Source organism: Haliaeetus leucocephalus, unplaced genomic scaffold (assembly GCF_000737465.1).
Source record: "Haliaeetus leucocephalus isolate CR32 unplaced genomic scaffold, Haliaeetus_leucocephalus-4.0 Scaffold21, whole genome shotgun sequence".
Classification (NCBI taxonomy): Eukaryota; Metazoa; Chordata; class Aves; order Accipitriformes; family Accipitridae; genus Haliaeetus; species Haliaeetus leucocephalus.
The window spans coordinates 499,463-519,363 of NW_010972457.1; the positions used below are offsets into that span (position 1 = coordinate 499,463).

The 19,901-nt window shown below is 37.4% G+C and overlaps 1 protein-coding gene across 1 annotated transcript in view; it reads right to left on the reverse strand.

Moving 5' to 3' along the window:
• OTUD4 (OTU deubiquitinase 4) overlaps positions 1 to 19,901 on the reverse strand; it is a 31,404-nt gene that overhangs the window by 4,142 nt on the left and 7,361 nt on the right. The window contains 17 exon segments of the mRNA XM_010575935.1: positions 620 to 734; positions 810 to 889; positions 1,960 to 2,098; positions 2,749 to 2,832; positions 3,383 to 3,438; positions 5,456 to 5,576; positions 6,947 to 7,112; positions 8,313 to 8,493; positions 8,608 to 8,732; positions 10,045 to 10,093; positions 10,096 to 10,144; positions 12,240 to 12,304; positions 12,538 to 12,655; positions 13,041 to 13,098; positions 15,084 to 15,228; positions 15,993 to 16,074; positions 16,545 to 16,617. Coding sequence (XP_010574237.1) covers positions 620 to 734; positions 810 to 889; positions 1,960 to 2,098; positions 2,749 to 2,832; positions 3,383 to 3,438; positions 5,456 to 5,576; positions 6,947 to 7,112; positions 8,313 to 8,493; positions 8,608 to 8,732; positions 10,045 to 10,093; positions 10,096 to 10,144; positions 12,240 to 12,304; positions 12,538 to 12,655; positions 13,041 to 13,098; positions 15,084 to 15,228; positions 15,993 to 16,074; positions 16,545 to 16,617 — 1,706 coding nt within the window.

The following is a 19,901-nucleotide window of genomic DNA, read 5'->3' on the forward strand; positions in this document are numbered from 1 at the left end:
CTGCTTGCATGTCTTTGATTGATTGGGGGGGGCGGAGGGGTTGCCATAGTAAGATAGCTAGAACACAACTGCAGTTTAAATTTCATCTTTTAACAGTTTGTTGGACTGAACTGCTACTTTTTAAAGAAACAGTTCTGTAAACAAACACCACCGTGCAGTCAGACATGTTATGTTCTTTATGGGCATATTCCCTATTTGCAGGATGCCAAAACCTGTAGTATGCCAAGTTTTCCCAGACCAGTAAGGGAATTCTCAAAAACTTCCAAGCTTTCGATTACAAGAGAAAACCTATTGCTGTAAAAGCAAGCAGTTCTCCAAAGAAAATCCCATACATGCACAAAACCTAAAGTTATGGTGGGTCAAGCTAAGAACCACAAAATGATTGCATCACATTTCCAGGTGTAACCACTTAAAATCATCGCAATGTTAGCAAGGCAAACTAGAGTTACAACTCTATTTAGTATTCCCTCCCACACCTTAAATCATGGAATGACAACAATTAGATCTTTTGACACAGACTAACAACAGGACCAAAGAAGTCGTCTTTATCTACATTTTAAGAAAAGAAAACCTATTAAGAAAAATGGTATAAAAACCAGACCTTCTTCTAGCTTCTCACCTTTAGGTAAGTCTTCCCCAGTATTGCACAGGGAGTAAGAGGGTGCAACAGCTCTTTCTCCCTTTTCACTAAATGGGAATCCAGGGTATAGCGGATCCTGGTAAGGATTCAGAGTCTGAGGCAAAGGCATTAAAGGCTGGTTAACTGCTTGTAGCGACACAGGAACTCCAGCAACTGGAGCAGATGTTACCTGAGCCTGTGATACAATAGAGTCAGGTCCCGTTGCTGGGGCTGGCATCAATGAAGAAGCAGGTATTTGGGCTGGAATACCTAAGGGGAAAAAATAGTAATAATAAAAAAAATACATATATAGCTCAACTATATACAATCACAAAAGAAAATGACAGTGGGAAAGCAAGTTTCAAAAGACAGAAGAAGGAGGGAAAAAAAAAAGGTATTCAGGAAGATATAGGAAGAAATCTGGAGTCAGGAAGTTACAAACAAAAGAAGATTTGGCTAAACACAGAGAATAGTTTTCAGAAAGAGTGAAACAGTTAAGCTTTCCAGATATAGCTAAACCCTTCCCATATTTATTTTTAAAATTATGAATACCAGAAGGAAATAGGAGGGGGGAAAAAAGGGGGGGAACTGAAACTTACATGTTAATCTCTCTAGTTCTCATTCTGACTAGTCATTGACAGCCAACTCTGAATCTGAGCTCAGATTAACTGAGCTATACATCCTCTGTCACAGATGCAGTCAAGTATGACAGGATTATTACCATATCATGTGAACATAGTATGCCAATTTGAAAGCTAGTTCTTGTACAGAAACACAACAGTGGGAGAGAAAATATTGCATCTGATCTAATGAGGAATATTGAATCTAAGCTAATTCCATGTATCAAAAGATACACACAGCACACAAAAAACATATGCTGGCTTTGCAGCTCAGGTCCAAATGGATCTCACTAGTTCCAGACATACCAGACCCAAGCTGAGTCCTTAGTGAATCAAGGAGCCTATTACATGGGACACAAAGCACGAACACATATCAAGCTTCAACATGCTGACAATGTGTTCTACCTTAAGCAGATCCTCAGAATAAGCCCCCTCGAAACTCAATGCTATCCCACCCAGGAGAAAAACAGAGAATTGAGTACATATTCCTCTTCCACCTTCAGGCACAGAGTAAAGCAAACTATGCATATGGGCAATCAAAGTTCTACTAGAACTCTCACTAGCTTTCAGCAGTGAGGAACTATATTCCTATAAATGACTGCCTTTGGAAACTGCAGTGATATGAAACAGTGTCTCCTGGAGGCATCTTCAATGTAGCAAGACAGTTAAAGGCTTTTTCAGGGTTAGTAGTTTCTGATTTATGTTAAAATTTATTCAAACCTGCTGGTCCATAGGTTGTTGGCTCACTTGGCCAAGCTGGCACAATGGCTGGTACAGAAGGCACTGTTGGAGGTAAATGCACCTCAGAAAAGACTGGTGAGGGTGTTGGAGTTACGCTTGGTAAGCATTCTGTCAGGTTCTATAAAAACAGAGATCACATGAAATTACTCTAAATCACCATTGTTGGTGACCCCTAATGTGTCTGACTTCTACCAAAAAAGGCTTGATGACTCAGTATTATCCAGACTACCACTACAGTGAAATATTAACTAGTAACATATCAGGCTGTATACATAAGAGAGATCCGAGATACATTACATCACTGTGTGAAGAACTCTGCACTGAGCTCTGTCCAGAACGTGCCTGTACCAGAGATAGCCATCAGTGTTATAACCACCTCCACAAGCATTAAATTTAATTATCTCCCATCCAAAACAAAATCCACCCTTACAAACGATTACCAATAACCTTGGAGAAACCTGAAAAATCAAAGGTAAAGAATTTAAAGTGAAAAGCATGGTTATCTTAGCAGAAAGATATGAAATAACCCCTCTCTCAGCAAAGAAAGGATATACTTTTACTTTTATATATCAAGGGTTGTCATTTTACATTCTTTATGTTGGACATAAAGATTTCCTAACTGTAAATACAGAATTTTAGCATTATCACCCTTGAAATGACTACATAATTAAAAGCCAGTATTATAATACATACGTGGCTGTGATGAAGCTCCCCTTTGTCTGAAGTCTCCTGACTGGAAAACTTTGAAATAAAACAAACATTTCTTACTTGCTCAGCAGGAATCGGAGAATCCGTTTTTACTTGTTCCAAAGGAGATGAAGCTTTTGGATAACTCTCATCTTGACTATTCTTCTAAAGCAAAGTTAGAAACAACAGACATAGCTAGTCTAATAGTAAGATTTACTTTTCAAAGAGGCATTCAAAGATATTAAACCACACTACATACAAAGTGGTCTAAGCACCCAATCGCTATTATACTAGTGTAATATTTTGCTCATTGAAAGGATAGCAAAGATTAAAAGCCAACAAGGGGCCACAAATCTTCACTGAACTTCAGAGATCATGGTCTGTTAGCACAGTAGCTATTAGTAAACATCAAATCTTCTGTAGTCCCATTATACTGAAAGTACAGACTGTACTAAGCAATTACAAATCCAGATTCATAAGTGCTCTCAATAGCCCAGATTTGAGAACTCAGATTGCAGAGAAAGACTGTAAGTATGGGTTACAGGGGCTGAGGAAAGCTGACAGCAATACAAGCCTCCAACCTTAGAAGTATTTCACTAAAAGCTGTAAAGCAGCAGCAGCAATCACAGCTCTAAAGGCAGCTATTGCTCTGCCAGTCATGTATCAGAGAAGCAATAACATTTAAAAAAAAATTTGGTCTTTTCTTTAAGATTACCTCAGATGAATTTGGCTCAAGCTTCTGACTTAAGTGGATCTGCCTGGAATTTGACTCTGTAACACCAAGACATAACCTAGTAAATGAACCATTACACCATTTATGGCTATCACAACTTAAGCCAGTTAAAGTTTGTCTTTCCAAAGTTAAACCTTCAAAACAAAACCTACCTCAGCACATATTACTTCAGAAAACTTAAGCTTCAATTTTTATCAATCATCCTAAAATAAACAGTCATTAGGGCAGTAACAGAGCAGCTACTTCAACCTGGGTTTTCAAAGCTCTACAGGAGTTCTTTACTGATGTTTGTTAACCATCTAGGCAATGCTTGAGGGAAACAGGAAAGAAATGTAGCTGTCTCTTTAAACATGTATCATTCATCCTAAATCCTTCCTAGTGAAAAAGAAATGTTTGTACTATGCTTAAAGTGAAAAGTTTTGATCTCCATTTCCATATACAAGTGTTAAGGTAACAGAAGCTTAAAGTCTTGTCTACTTTTGACTGAGTAAAAGATAGATCAGTTTAGAAGGTTTCAGTGATTCAAAAGATCTAGAATGTTTTCAGACTGATGCAGAAAGTTTAATGTCTCAAGCACCAGCAAACACTTGGTGGGGTAGATGATGCTGAAAAACAGTCATAGCATATATCTTCATTACATGAAGATCTGTACAAGTTCTTCACATTCTAGTTTATGTTCAAATCTGGTTACCACTGCTTGTCAATCAAATTCAGGCATATAAGTTTAATAGTAGCCACTAAATAGATAACGTACTTTTTAAAAGCTTAGTATATGTACCATCACAACTAGACAACAATGTAAATTAAAACAATATTGATTATGAGAATTACTGCCAATTCCCCAAGCACCAACAGGAAGCTCTAGATAATGAGAAGGAAGTACAGCTTATTCCCATAGGATTTTTATCCCAGTTTCAGAAGAGGCAACACAATCCAGAACATCACAAAAACCAGGGAAAGCTGTACATGCCATGCACTTCAACAAGATCTATCATGACAATGTAGTAAAGAGCTTTCTCTACTTGAACATTCTTTCTGGCATTGCTGATGAAATAAGTTTTCAAATGAAACAAGTTTTCAGATGTTTGGAGAATGAAAAACAGGTAACATCAGTCCTTGTGAGACCATTCAAGAAGGCATTACATGTTGTAAGAGGGACTAAGGAGCACAAGTACCATAAATACACAACAGCAATGTCTCTGCTGTTGCCAGAGATAAGGGAACAAAAAAACATTCAAAAACTGGAGGGAAGGAACAGCTTCTAAGAGGAGGCTAGAGTTTGAATTTTGTTTTAGCTGGGGGCGGGGGAAGGGGGAGCAGGGAAGGCAGAAGAAGCCAAGATAAAATTCAGTGTTTAGTTATGGCAAAGCTGACAGGACAAGAAAAAAAAAAATTACAAATCAGTTGCATTTAGCAAAGATTTACCACCTCCTGACAGCTACAGCTTTTATCTATTACTGCCACGTTCCACTTCCTCACAGAAAAGGAAAAGCTTAAGAGTCAATGAAGAGAAGCTAAAGAGTGTCATAACAGACTGGGGGGAGGGAGAAAACCCAAATTTTGACCATGTGACAGCTCTTTCTATTGTAAACGGAGGGGGGGGGGGGGGGGGCAACTCTTCTGCACACCACCTTCTCCCCTCTTTCTGTGCCACTGTATGCTATTCTCAACATACCACATTCTCTTAACTGACTCCAGTAAGCACTCTTAATACTCCTCCCACAGGCACTTTCTGCCACACTCACTAGAATTTCAACAGGACATAATTTAGGGCAGCTCTGATAGTCTTTTTGTTTCTCTCATTCCTCTTCCCATTTACTACAAAAGTCCCAGCAAGGAGCCTGCTCTCTCAGCCACATTCACAAAGCAGGAAAACATATACCTTCTTCCCAAACCACACCTTTCCTACCTTGAGCCTAGCTCAGTTTGGCACTATTATTTACAATAATTTTCCCCTCATTGCCTAAACAGATGCCCCATCTTGAATAAATTCTGAGGCTAGTAATAAAAACAAGCAAACAAAAAAAGCCTTGATCTAAAAACATTCATTTTTACCTTTATCCTTCTGCTCTTCCACCTCTGCTGTCCACTTGCTGTTTCTTCTCTCATTACTTGAGAACTTTTTCTGGTTTAAATTATCCAGAGTCTGTGTAGCAGCCTGACAGACTGACTGATTCTAAAGAAGTTTACAAAAGCAGAAATATGAATTTATATAAAAAGTCCAATGACACTTTGTCATCATCTGATACAACACTATTATGGCACCATGACACATAATACTTATCTCTATGATAGGCAGAAAGGTGGGGGGAAGCAGTCTTGATCAGTATCATTCAGACTAATCTACTCTTTCATTCATTGCTAAATTTTGCAAAGTGTCCTTTAAAAGCATTCATGTCATTAGTTTACATGACAAAGAAAACCTGCTTCACTCAGACAATATCCACTTTAAAAGTCACATCCTCTTTCTGCAGGTGAGCAAATACAGCATACTGTTAACCCCAGCTCAGAGACAGAGAGCAATCTCTGTCCGTCACGCTTCAGTCTTACTCTGCTCTTTGCAGCACAGAAGAGCTGTATATTTCTTCTTGATTACACCAATATAAGTAATTACTGCTCAAGAACTGAAAGATACAGAGCAGGAATTCACTTCCACAAAGAAAGAGAGTTAAGGCCCACCTTTCACCTACTCATTCTTCCCACCCTGGTTCTTGTTTCTGTTTGCCCTAGGATTTAAATCCAAGAAGGCCCACGTCTCTAGAATAAACCTATGTAGACAACAGCTGTTTACCCACAGAATTTGCTCGCTCCCTGGATGTATTGAGACTCCAATCCACTTTCTTTTAAAAATTGCATCAGTAGAATAATCTCTCAAAATCTAAAGGCTACATTCTTCCTTCAGACATAGACAAGTCCACTGAAGCCAGCTCAGCTCCACAACAGAAAAAGAGCAAGTCTGGCAAAGAATTTGCATTACTTATGACACCAGGCAAGTTCTCACACCAGTAAGTTCTCAGGCAAAAAAGAAAAGTAACTTATAAATAAAACAGGTTTTATGTGAACCAAATCAGAAACAATCACCTAGTCACCTCCGATACTAATTCAAGCACCACAGTGCCATTATACTGAGCTATTTCTCAGCTAAATTAAACTGTACTTTAGAGCAAGTTCTATCCCCACCTTGAGGTTTGATCCCACCATACAAGAAAAAGACAACATCCGAGTAAATGTAAGGGAGTGCAAAGCCTTTCAAAAGACAGGAGGAATGTGACGAAAGAAGCCCACAGCTTCAGAAGCTCACGTGTCTACTGTATTTACATGCCTAAAGAACTGTGTATGGTGGACATTAATTATTCCCAGGGGACTACTACATATGTGTCTTATCTTCAATATATAAAGCACTGTAGATTCACATATTTCTATGTAGAAGGTGAGTGTGAAGAAAATACCCTTAACTTTTGAATTGTATTGTAATGCAAGGACAGCAAAACAATTGCTAATTAAAGGTCCATGGACAAGTATGAAAAACACACTATTAAAGCATACATTGGAAAGAGCAGGAAAAGCTTGTTCATCCCTCTGCTGGATCTCATAAAGTGAACGAGATTCTTCTATAGCCTGTTTCTCCCTGCGTTCCTCTGGAGACAGGCCAAAGTAGTTACAATCTCTGCTGCCATGGTTCAGATCCTCCGTTCTCTCCCGGTCTGGTTTTCTGTAAAGGAAAAAATGAAATGGGATCAATTTGACAAAGAAATACACTAGTAACAAATACAATACAAACTCATGGTTTAGAAGGAAGAAAGGAGATAATTATATAGCACTGCTTATGTGATTCCACATATACCAGATCCCTTTCTGCCTATTGCAAGTTACCCATACACATAAAATTTAAAGAAGGGAAAGAATGGATTTTGTCCATGATTTATTCTGTTCAAGACAATTTTGAAAGACTTTGTAACAAATGGTAATTATTACATCACAGTTAAAAAACAAATGCCTGCATCAAGTGATCTAATCCATTTCTGTGCCAACTGAGAACTGACCACCCCCATCCCATACCTATGAACATGCAAGAGAAAGCTGGGGAAGATTTCTGTAAATACAACAACAAAAGGGAAAATGCATTATAATTTTCAATGTCTGAAGCATCACTACACAAAATTAACATCACTATTTCAGCTTTCCAAATTACTTAAACATTTTAGGATACTTATGTATTTAGGTTAAAGGTGAAAGAAAAATGCCCTTAAAATGTTGCATGTGGCAGACTCCAAAGGCACGCTAGCCCCATTTATTTCACAAAGAGTTATGATACAGAAGAGTAATGGAATAGACCATGAAGAGTTCGGCTTTGTAGCCAAGTACAGAACAGTCTTTTAAATAGGATAGAAAAAGAGTGGCAATGATGAAAAACTCTGCTGCAGCAGCACAGTGAATCAAAAAATCACTACCAACAAACACAGGCAAAATGCTGTTCTCATACTCCTTCAAGTGTTGAGTCGTAACATGAAACAGTCCTCTATGACAGGTTCTGCAGAAGCTGAGGGAAGATCTTAGCCATGCCCAAGAAGCGCTACATGCAACAGTACTTCAGCCCAACCAGAAAAAAAACATCATCTGCTTTCCAAGAAGAAACTGCAGTTTTCTGTACAGTGCTTCCAGGGGAGATGCTGCCATGCAAAAAAAGAAGTGGGAGCTCAGGACGGCAGCAATTTTGGAAAAGGTTTAAAAGTTAAAAAAAAAAATTGTTTCTCCTGTGCTTGTGTGTATTCTTCAGGACTTGGAATGCTTCTTAAGAGCTCAATGGCAACATATTTCAAAAGAGCACGTTGGAAGTATCTGAAGCAGGCACCTGGGCTCCAAGAAGCTCAGCTAGCGTTCAAGATAAGTAAGATGTTATTTGCAGTTTTACCTTACAGTTTGGGAAGGATTCCTGCCTGGAGCTTTTTGCTCAGTTGAGGTCTGATGAGGTTGAGGTCCAGAACATAAGAACTGATGCTGCCTGGTTCCCACAGTATGCTGAAGTCGAGGAGGTAGTGCTGACTGGGGTTTTATTGACTTGCTCTGATTCTTTGCCCCTCTGCAATCTGCATCTGTGATAAAGATGTGAAAATGGATTTTTTTTTTCTTTAATCATTTTTTAAGCTCTTTGGGACAAAACATCTGACAATAAAGATTCTGCTACACAAAGACAGGTACAATCCTACCGGGCTGAGCATTCTGCCCCCATGTTGGGAAAAACTTTTTTATCTTCTTCCCTGGCACAGTGTTCCAGCCCTCCATAGGAGAGGCTTGTGGAAGAGGTTTAAGGCTCTTCAGTGAGACAGCATGCCTACAAAACAAGGAATTACGGAGGGAAAAATATCTTAAAGACCACACTGGGGCTTGCATAAATTAATACCACATTACTAAGACTGATGGATCTCTGCATTTTTGAGAACATTGCATTCAAAGTCCTTTGTTCTTTATGATTACACTCAAGCAATGTGTAGAAGAACAAACCTCCTGGGTTTTTTGTTTTTTTTTTTTTAAATAAAACTCTCTCCGATAAGCTGATGCAAACTTATCCAGTAAAGAATGAGCAGCCATTCCTGAAGTGAGTATTAACATGTCTTCAGGGCAGACAGAAAAGGAGAACAATCAGAAAAAGCAATATACTCAGATAAACTTATCACAAGCACTGCAATAGAGGATGCTGTAGGATGTCCAAGCAACTCTTTACATTACTTGAAAGGAAGACATTCAAATCTGTAACAGTTCAAATCAGGTTAAATCTCAATTTAAAAATGTAACAAATTGCGAGACAATCTTCAGATCTCACAACATTTTCATTTATTTAACAGAAGGAGATCACATGAGATTAATGGGCATCCTTCTCCTTCCCTCATTTACCTTGACTGAAGGTGTTTCCTCTTCCCAAACTATACTCAACTGTGGGGTTTTTTTGCCCCAGTAGAGTTACAGAACTTACAGCAGAGCTCAAGATGTCTCAAACCACTCCCCCCCCCAAAAAACCCAACAAACAAAAAAAATCCCCACCACCCTCCCAAACAACCAAAAGCCCCACCCCAGAAAAAAGCAACAAAAACAGCCAACCAGCAACACACAAAAAAAGCCCACAACCCCCAACAACAACTTTAAAAACTTAGTTTGTCCCAAGGTAGGACAAAGATGACGCTGATCTGAACAGCAACTTGGCAGTCTCTGTGTGAAATCAGGCAGAGCTACTCAACCAACAGAGAAGCTAGGTGCTTTGATGGATCTTTTAATATGAAAAGCTTGTCACAAATCTAGCATCTAATTACTAAGCACAACAAGCAACACTTAATTAGGATGGCATTGATCTGCTTAGGATTGAATCTTGTGTAAAAAAAAAAAAATTTAATACTAATGTAGTTACTGTTTTACTCTGCAAGTAATATCCAGACTACTAAAGAAAAAAGTCTGAAGAAGTGACAATCAATGCAGAACTCCTTTTTCCTTTTTTATTTAGTATGCTGTTTTCTTAACAATTTTGTGGTAGTACCGCTTCAGGTAAAGTAGTAGATACACTTCAAGGGCTGAAATTAACTCTGAACTAAAGTAATGCTGCCATTAACAAGGTTCATTTTGGCACTCTCATCCAAAAGAGATTAAACACTTACTTTGCTCCGAGCTCTTCTACAAATACAACAACTGGCCCATTCTCTGAACAACTTCTTGAATATGGGCATTATAAAATTTCCCATTATGGTCTAAGCGCACCTATAAGGGGGGGGAAAGGTGCATTAGCTTTAGAGAAGACAATGAGAGGACGTAACTCTTTAAAGTATCAGCCATGTTAAAAATAGAACTTTTCCTCTGGGCAACAGCAGACCTGAGAAATAAACACCACGTAATTCAGTAAATGTATCAAAAGCAAATCTTCAATCCATATCGCTTCTTCAAAAAGAAATAAAAATACTATTTAAAAAAAAAAAACAAACAACAACAACAACAAAACCCAGAAAGCTTGCCAGGTAACAGTACTTAGTGAAACATGGCTTTCAAAACTACATGAGAAAGTTAAATGTAATCAGTGTATCAAGGCTTTTCAGCTTTACTGAAAACACTTCCTCTTAGAATAAAACCCAAAGCTTCTCCTTGTTAAAAATAGTGATCAATTTTTCTCTTCTTTATGTGTAACTTCAGTGAAATCTAGTTGAATTAAGAACATGATGAACACCAATTATTTCTGAAGTTATTCTTCAGAAAGCTTTTTAGAACAACCAAAAAAAGTTGTTTGACGTGATCATAGTGTTACTTGTCTGAATGACATTCCATGTTCTTAAAATTCTTCTGTTAAATATAAAATAAATTTTGTAACGTTCTGCTACGTTTGGCTTTCCAGCTGTATTAATTTGGTCAACCTCACTTTTCACTATTTACTTCATCTTCCCTTCCTGTGTTTTTATCCCATATATTTACTGTCTTGCCACGTACATATAAAATTTGACAGAGAGAGTATGTCAGTTACCACAGTTTTTCCTACTAATAATATCTGTATCCTTTAGTAAATACTACACAAGACAGCCTAAGGGTCTTAAATACAAACTTTAAGCCTGTACTATTAAGCAATAAATAATGAACTCCATGGAGGTTTTGTTGTTTGCTTTGTGTGGGGTTTGGGGGGTTTGTGGTTTTAGGGGGGGGGGTGTTTTGTGGTCTTTTGTGTTGTTTGTAAAGTTTAGAGATGTGTTTTTCCTGCAATTTATTCACTATGCTTAATTCCATTACACAAATAAAAAAAGCACAAACTGAAAGAGCCCCCATGCTGCATGATAAACCTAATTGAATATTTTCACATTAATAATTTTAATAGGTGGTCAAATGTCCTAGAAAGAAGCATATTTAGCCAAGCACCAACCAGGTTTAGTTAACACACCTAAAGAGATTAATCTAAAATTTGAGTACTATAGCATTTAATGACAAATCTTATTTCTTCTTAAGCAGCAATACACACTACAAGTTTTAATGGAATTTAAAGAGCAATTGTGTAACACTTCGAATACTTCAAGAGGAAGAATCGCCCAAAACTTCGGGATCTTCAGTAACTAAAGCGAGCTGTGTTCTGTTACTTGAAAGTAATGTGATTATAACAAAGCCAATTTACAAACAGCAATCATGATCTCCGGAGTTGAACATAAATACATGAAACTGTGATGTTGGTTTTGGTCTCTCCAAAGAAAAGCCTGTATGACAGAAAACACTAAAATTTCATTCTTCATCATCTAACCGTATGCACACAAACACTTTATCATGCAGCAGTATGATAAAGCAAGTGCTGCCATCAGCAAAAGATGCAGTGGAGATAACGATTAGTTTTATAAAAACAGACCTACCCCACACATTTACACATCACGGGATTAACTAGCTTGCTTACGGAGCCCACCAAGAGAAGAACTGAGCTTACCCTGAACCAGGTAAACTGCCCTAAATGCACCCATTTACACAGAGGCTAACACTCTGCAACACCAAGCAAGGACTCACCATGGAGGCAAGCCTGCACAAACTTATTTGCATACTTAACATTAAGGTCCGCAGTCATCTTATTAAATATACTATTGAAGTTAACCTTGTGACTTTTTAATGCAGTAAAATTGCACTGATCAGATGTTCTATTACATGCCTTTTCTACATGTATGCTGTAAGTCATGAACACCACCACCAATTAAATAATGAGCGTATCCGCAGTTGAAGACACGAGCAAAGAATAGTTAGAAAGTAGCAATCATATATCAAAATAGTTAACAAAGGGGGAAAATTGGCATCTTGAGCAAAATATTAATGTTTCTATAAACTATAATTCAATGCTACTTACTTTACATTTATCTCCAACTGAGTATTGCATGCCAGCAGCAATAGAAAAATCTTGTTTTTGCTGATCTGTAAATACATTAGTAGTAATACACTGTTAGTTTAGATACACCAAAAGAGTTGCTTTCCTGATACAGTAAAAATGCAAACCAGAAGTTCAGGCCCTAAATCTGCACACTGACCCATGTGAGGAAGACCACTGCCTAAACCCAAACTCCCATTTGCATCACTGTTCCTCAAGAGGGCTTCACTTTATACATCAGCTTGCAGAAGTTGGAACTTTTAAGTATTTGGTTACTTACCCCATTTGGATTGGAGCCAAACGTCATATTCAACATTTCTGTAAACTGATGGATTGAGTGATTTAAGAACTTTTTTAGGTAAGACCAACAAGGTAGGATTCCCATTGCTCTTAAGGTGCTGTATGAAACAGAACAAAGTACTAAACGGTCAACTGCATAAAGATGTACAGTTTTCCATTTTTCAACTACAGTGCTCAAGCTTTAAACTGAAATATAAAGAAGCTGAAAATACATAAAGCATAAAGAGCTTTGAAAAAATAATTCAGTGGTGTTCTTTTAACCATAACAGAACAAAATTAAGAACTAAGCAGCATTAAAAAGGACACTACCCGCCTTTTAGCACATCAAAAGCAAACATTACTTTTCAAAGAAATAAGTAGTTTTTAAGATATTACGTGTTAGGAAAACTAGAACCTGAAGATTCTCTCATGAACATTAAACACTGAAAAAACATAGCAGAGTACAAGTTATTAGGAAGAAAATAAATCTTAACATATAAATACCTTGTTGCCAGAAAGAGATTTCAATCCATTCATATCACTAACTGTTGTAGCTTTACTTCTGCAAAAGGACAGAAACAAGCTGTGGTAATATAGTATTAGTAAGGCCTGGAAATCAAGTAAGATACATCTTGGAAGTGGATAAAAATACTGAAACTACCACTCTCTACATATTTTTCCACGACAAGCATACTACAGAACATCTTCATCTCTTAAAATGAAAAAGCTAAGACTAAAACAAGAACTACATTTCGGTATCAAATAAGACTTTTGTTTTTAAGTACAAGTTTTAGGAAGTCTAACTTATGTGTACTGACTTAACCATCACTTAAGAAAAAAAGGAGCAGAGAGGCAGGCAAGGGAAACAAAAAATTCCTCTAAAATTTTTGCAACTATGCAAGGAAAACATAGCAAATGCAGACATAAAAACAAAACAAAACAAACAAAAAAAACCAACCACCCAAACAAAACTCAAAACCAAAATCCACTCCATTAGTTAAGCGGCATCAGGCACTCTAATTTAGCCTTATTTTCTACACCTGACATTGCTGGAAAATTACCTTCCACAGAGAAAAAACAAGTATTTTTCCCTACAGCAGTTGTAGGCAACTGTCAGCATTAACTTCTCCCAAAACCAAAATAAACTATTACATTTAATAACAACATAACTGAAAAGTTCACATTTATAAAATGAAAAAGATCTTCTGGAAAACTAGGTAATGAAACAAGCTGAAGTAAACTTTTAAGACAAGCAAAAAATGTAAAGACTTCATAAACACAGCAAGGTGTTTGTAATTTGTGTTAACTAGGTCAAGAGTCACACACACTAGCTCTTGCATCATAAGACATATGGTTTAAATCAAAAACATTGAGTTTGATAGTCTCAAGTGAGTTTATGACCTTCATTTACAAAGGTGCTATGGAGGTTAGCAGTCTATTTTCTTATGAATCCCAAAGATACAGAGTAATGCTACTGCATATGAAGCCCAGGAAAGCTCTAAGAACAGAAAGGAATAAAGAAGGTTTCCACTCTCTGACATTTAACTACAAAAATTGTTCCCTAAGGCAGAAATACTTTGTATTTTAATTGGAAATGTTCCCTGGTACTTTTTTTTCCAAGCAAGAAATGAAGCTAATCCCTTTCCCAGAACTTAGTTTTCTTTCTGTGGCGATTTCCATCATCTTCCTTTCTGTTGTTTTCAGCTTGAAGAAAAAAAAATCAGCTCCCAACATCTCAAAGAATTTCTTCTGCCACATGCCACACAGACTACAGCAGAGCCCCCAGAAAGGACTTTAATGATGTTCAGCAGGAAGAGGGGACATGATGCACTAATACAGCATAATCTCCATGGCTTCAATGGAGTTTCACACAAGCCAAGGTTTTAAGAACAATATTAAACAGAAGAAAAACTGCCAATATATAAATGCAAAAATGGCACCATGAAAAGACTTACTGTGCAAAAGGAATCAGTAGGTCAAAGTCTCAAAGCTAGCTAGAGCATCCAGGTCCAGCAAAAGGAATACAAACCCACAAATATAATCACTTCATAAAGATCAAGGAATGAAATGGAGCAAGCTACATCTGTATTTCTCCATTAGCTACACCTCAAGCAGGCATTTCAGCCCCCAGATGCGGAAGCAACACAAGTTGGATTAGATTCCTGTAACTCAGTTGCAAGAGCCAGTCAAGTAATTCTCACGGAGTTTACCATGCCAGACTGGCACATTGACAGTTCTCCCAGGGGATTCTGCTATTTTAAACAGGAAGAGGGACATGTTGCAATGTCAATATTCCATTATGTAAAGAGACCCAAAGCTAGACTGCAGGAAAAAGAGGAACCAGAACCCTGTCCTCAGGTACAGTGAAGATTACACATTTCGTTCTTTCATAGTTCTAACTTTACCTCTTTGTGTTTCTTTTCTTCATAATTGGTAAAGGTTTTTCAACCCTAACTGTTAGATTCTACTACCCACTAGAAATTCAGAAAACTCATTTAACATGTATTGCACATAGGCACCTTACATTAACTTTTAAATCCCATTTACCTGTAGTTATCATCTTCTGAATCTGAAGCAGACACTTCACTGCTACCATTACTTTCCTCTGTTACACCAACAGCACTAAGTTCTGCTATGATTTTCTTTACATCTGTATCAAATACTTTCTCATAAAGCAACTCATACAGCAGAGCTGGGAAAGAGGAGAAAGTAGAAGGGCAAAAATCAATTACAAGGTAAATGAGATTTTGTATCACGTTTACAGGTGCATTTCAAATTACTTTAATCAAAGCAAGCAAGCATTTTGATGTGTTAACTGAAACAGTGAAGGCATTAGAAGCAAAACCAGCTGCGGCTACTATGGCTTAATGGGTATGCAGGAAACTACTAGAAGTCAGGTCTCTTCACAGGCAAATTTGGCCTTAGCCTTGTAACTCTGCACATAGGCAGAGATTTCATGAAGAATTAGAATCCTTGTAGGGATTGCCACAGTGACCCATCAAACCTGATTAGGGCCTTCGGGCATTTCTGCAATCTAGTAAAGAAAACAATCATCCAAGACGACAGTTCACATGCATGGATAATTTTAACATAAACAATTAGTTTGCTAACATAGTCTGAAATACAAAATTAAAACCAGAATGCTGACCAAAGACAATGCAACAGATTATAAATTAGTACACCAACATTTTCTGTTTACATTAGACCACCCAGATTCAAAGAGGCAGATAAATCTTCTCCTCTTGGCATATGATCTGCTTTGTCAAGAAGGAGGACACAATAAGAACTCATGTTCTCGCAAAATCATACAGTCATTGACAACTCAAATGGAAAACTAAGCTGCTAGGGAATGACTGTAATAAAGTCTCATACAGAGCCTTTTCCTGAAACCTGATGTGATCATTTTAAGATTTTTGGTAAAAATACGTGCTTTTAAGTAGCCAACATAGTACTTACACTGGCACAGAGCAGCCTTTTCTGAATACTCTATGGGATACACAATATCATAGTGGTTTCCATTTGAGAAGCACAGCAATACCTATTAAAAAAACCACACAGATATTTTAGGGTTTGCATCTCACTTGCTTTTTCATATGACCCACCTTTTAAATTCAGTTTAATGTGCCAATGCGCTTTGTTATCTCTCAGGATCTCAAAGTATCAATAAAACAATGAAAATCTTTAGTGGATGTCCTTTAAACCAAGAAGAATTTGACCCAAAGTCAGGAGGAATTAAACACAAGAGGTAGCTATGTGAGTTAGCACTTGTAAATTTATTGTTACAGAATTTTAGATTACTAGGAAGATATACCACACCTCAAATATGGGCCATCTATTTTAAAAGGGCTGCATGTATTAACAGAATAGCTGCCTTAAATATGTACAAAAGAAATTGTTAAAATTGAATTCTCAGAACATTTTTGTGTGTGGAATAATAAATGAAAATACTTCCTGTTTATAGTCTTAATTCAGCCCTTCACAATAGCCATTTTTTTTTTTTTTTTTTACCTTATCAGAAAAGCCATTTTCAGTTACATGTGAAGGAGAAGCATTTGGTTCCCGATATATTATGAAATCTTTCCTGACAAAAAAGAAACAGTTAAGAATTAATTTAAAAATTAATATGAATAAAAACTGGAATATTCAAGTCAAGTTCAAAGAACATACATAACCACAGAAAACACCTAGTGCAAAAGAATACTGAAGAAGATGAGTACAACTATCACTGGTCAAAAAAAAAAAAAAAGGCTTACTTTTATGAAAGAATACACTAGGATAAGATGTGCTGGCACAACATGCACAGAGCCAATGACAAGTAAAACAAATTTCCAGACACCACTTTCTGGAGCTGTGTCTAGAAAGATGATGGCTCCCCAGTCCTGAAGAAATTCATTACACTTTGCCATTTGGAAACCAACCAGAACAAAAAGGAGGTTGGTTTTATGAACAGAGACAGGAAAGAGTGATAAGTTTCCAGAAGGTAAGCCATGGCTTAGGCTAAAACCATACTAGCCGACTGATTACATGCGCATGAGAACCTTTTTGGGCACAGAGGCCAGCTACCAGAACAGCCCATGCCTGTGCTCAGAAACTCTTCTTGCCTCCCAAACCAAGTTCTCGTGCTCAGAAGGGTCCACACAACATTTCTGCTCCCAAAGGGTAGCCCAGCTGCCACAGCATGCTAAGGAACATGCCAAAAGCCCAACAGACCATCAGCAGCCATTGCCTGAGGATCCGATATTGTAACCAAGTCTCCAGCACCTCTGAAAATCATGCCCTCCACATGCCCCAGTTTTTTCACGTGTAGCGAGAAGAATCTTTTCCTGCAGTTTAAAATTGATAATACACTGGGGGGGGGGGAAGACATTTGGAGGGCTCAGTTTCCCTTTCTCTTTGGATAAAGACTATGAAGTGTGGATTCTAACACCATGGCGTGTTTGCTAGACTCGAATTGCTGGATTTAAGATGGCAAAGAAACCCCTCTGTTGTCTCTTCAACTGAGAGAATGGAAACAAACTTTTAGGGAAGCTTGGACCAAACCAGCAGATAGCGTGCCATTGCAGTGTTGGCAGACAGATACTCATCATCAAGGGTATAAGTCTAGTGTAGTTTTTCAAAACAGGTTTAGAAAATTTTTAATCACTGCAAACTAAGTTTGCGTACCTCATTACATTTAAGAGGATTAAAAATACAATAAATGAAGAGTTGAACTACTACAGTTAAGCAAATTTAAAATTTACATTCCACACTTATAATTCTTTTTTTAGCTTGTTAGATTAAAAAGCATAAAAAGTTGAACTGGATATTAAGTGACAAATACAGAAAAACCCACAACTGATACTGACGTGGCATGCTATTTTATTTTTTTTATTTTCTAAAAACTGAAAGACTATCAGTCTTTGCTACTTGTTTTTCTGCTATAATCAATCTCTGTCATGATCTTAAATTTAATTATTTTCTCTCTCTTTTATCCATAATCCTCCCTTTGAATTCTTTGCTCAGAAACCTATCACTTCCTTCAACTTCTTCCTTGCTCACACAAGCAGTTTTTAGTCTTGCAACATGTTTAAATATATTCACAGGTGCAGTTTTTGTATTAAAAAAAACTCAGAAAAAGCAATTCTGAGAGGAAAAGAATTTCATAGCTCAGAGACCCACCCACTTCAGAGAGGCAAGGAAAATTTACTAGATAACCAAATGATACTTGTGACAGATCTGAGGAGTGAAAGTGAAAACAAACCTATTCATACTACACTTCTATGCTACACTTGAAAAGCCTGAAACTCTCATTTCTCCACTTGGCACAGAACACGAAATTCAAACTTCTGCTTTTCTTCAGTCTGCCAGCACGCAGGAAGGAAAGCAACTCCTTCCCCCTACCTCCACCACCATTCCTACTTTGCCAGAGCCTCTAAATTGCCTTTTTAATAACAGCCAGTCTTCCCAAAACAAGTATGCCAATAACAATTCTTGCGTGTTCAACTCTGCAGTGAAATACTGCGTACAGTTGCAACTATGCCACAAGCCTCCTCATGCTTCCAATGGAAATTAAAAAAATACTATTATCAACCAGGATTTGTCTCTCTATTGATTTATCAGCTGTGGTCCTGGATACTGATGTATCATGACTTCAAAATAAACTGTTTCTATTTCATGAGAATACATTTCTCATGGCCAGAAATACAACAAACAGAAGATCACGACCAACCAGTTCCGACGTAATTAAGTCAGCAAAATTGCATGCTTGACCTGAGTTACGTCCCTCTACACCCTGGCTCAATCTAACCATCACACCTTCCCTCCAAGCCTCCTGAGCCAAACTTTACTCCGACTTTCAGTTCGGTCCTCATCCACCCATGCAGCACATGCAACTCTAAACTGTCCCAGTAACCACATAAAATGCAAAGATAGAATTTCATGCAATTTCCCGCACTTAGCACTCATTTAAGTACCTGAAAGGAATATTTAATTAGTTTGTTTCTCTCCTCTTATCATATGTCTCATCAAGAGTCAAAGGACAAAGTCACTAATTTACAGTAAGCATTTTGAAATACTGAATTTAACCAGTTTACAAAGAGCAGAAAGAGATGCTGTACATTGCTCATTCCCTTTCACAGTAACTAAAAAGCAATTATGAATATTCAGAACATTGTTTCATACTATTTTGTGAAGAAAGATTAATATATAGGATTACATTTAATAAAAAGACATCAGCAAAAGCCTTCATCACCAAGAGGAGTGTTTATCTATGCACAGATACTGAAATATTTCTTAAGCATAGCTCAAGCTATGGCCCTCAGAAAACTCGTACTATTTCATCTATACTGATACAATGGAAAAAGGAAAATTTATAGAGAAAAGAGAATAAGCTACAGCAGTACACCAGGTAAGTCTTATATCAGCACATATAACCTCCCACCAGGGAAGATGAGAGAACGGCCTTCTAGCATGCAGACTACAATACTCGTACCACTAAGCTACATCAGAGCATTTGTACAGAGGTAATAAAGAAATGGGTACAGGCCACGGCTTAGCAATAGAGTTAATATTAAAGCCTTGGCAAGAAATAGAAAGAAAAGCAATTTTAACAGAAAAATTAAGATATGAAAATTAACAAAATATAAATGGTATGACTCTACCCACAGTTAGTTGTGCAAGTCAGATGCATGACATTACTGCAAACCTCTATTCAAATCCCAGATTAAACATCATTTTCAAAGCTCACTTTTCTATTTTTATTTAATACCTTGACAGCTGCAATCTTCAAAGCCTATTTGTAATTTTCTGGAGAACTGCAGTATAACATCCAATTCCATCTTAGCTATTCCAACTAATTTACTAGCAAAACAACTGAACTAATCTCAA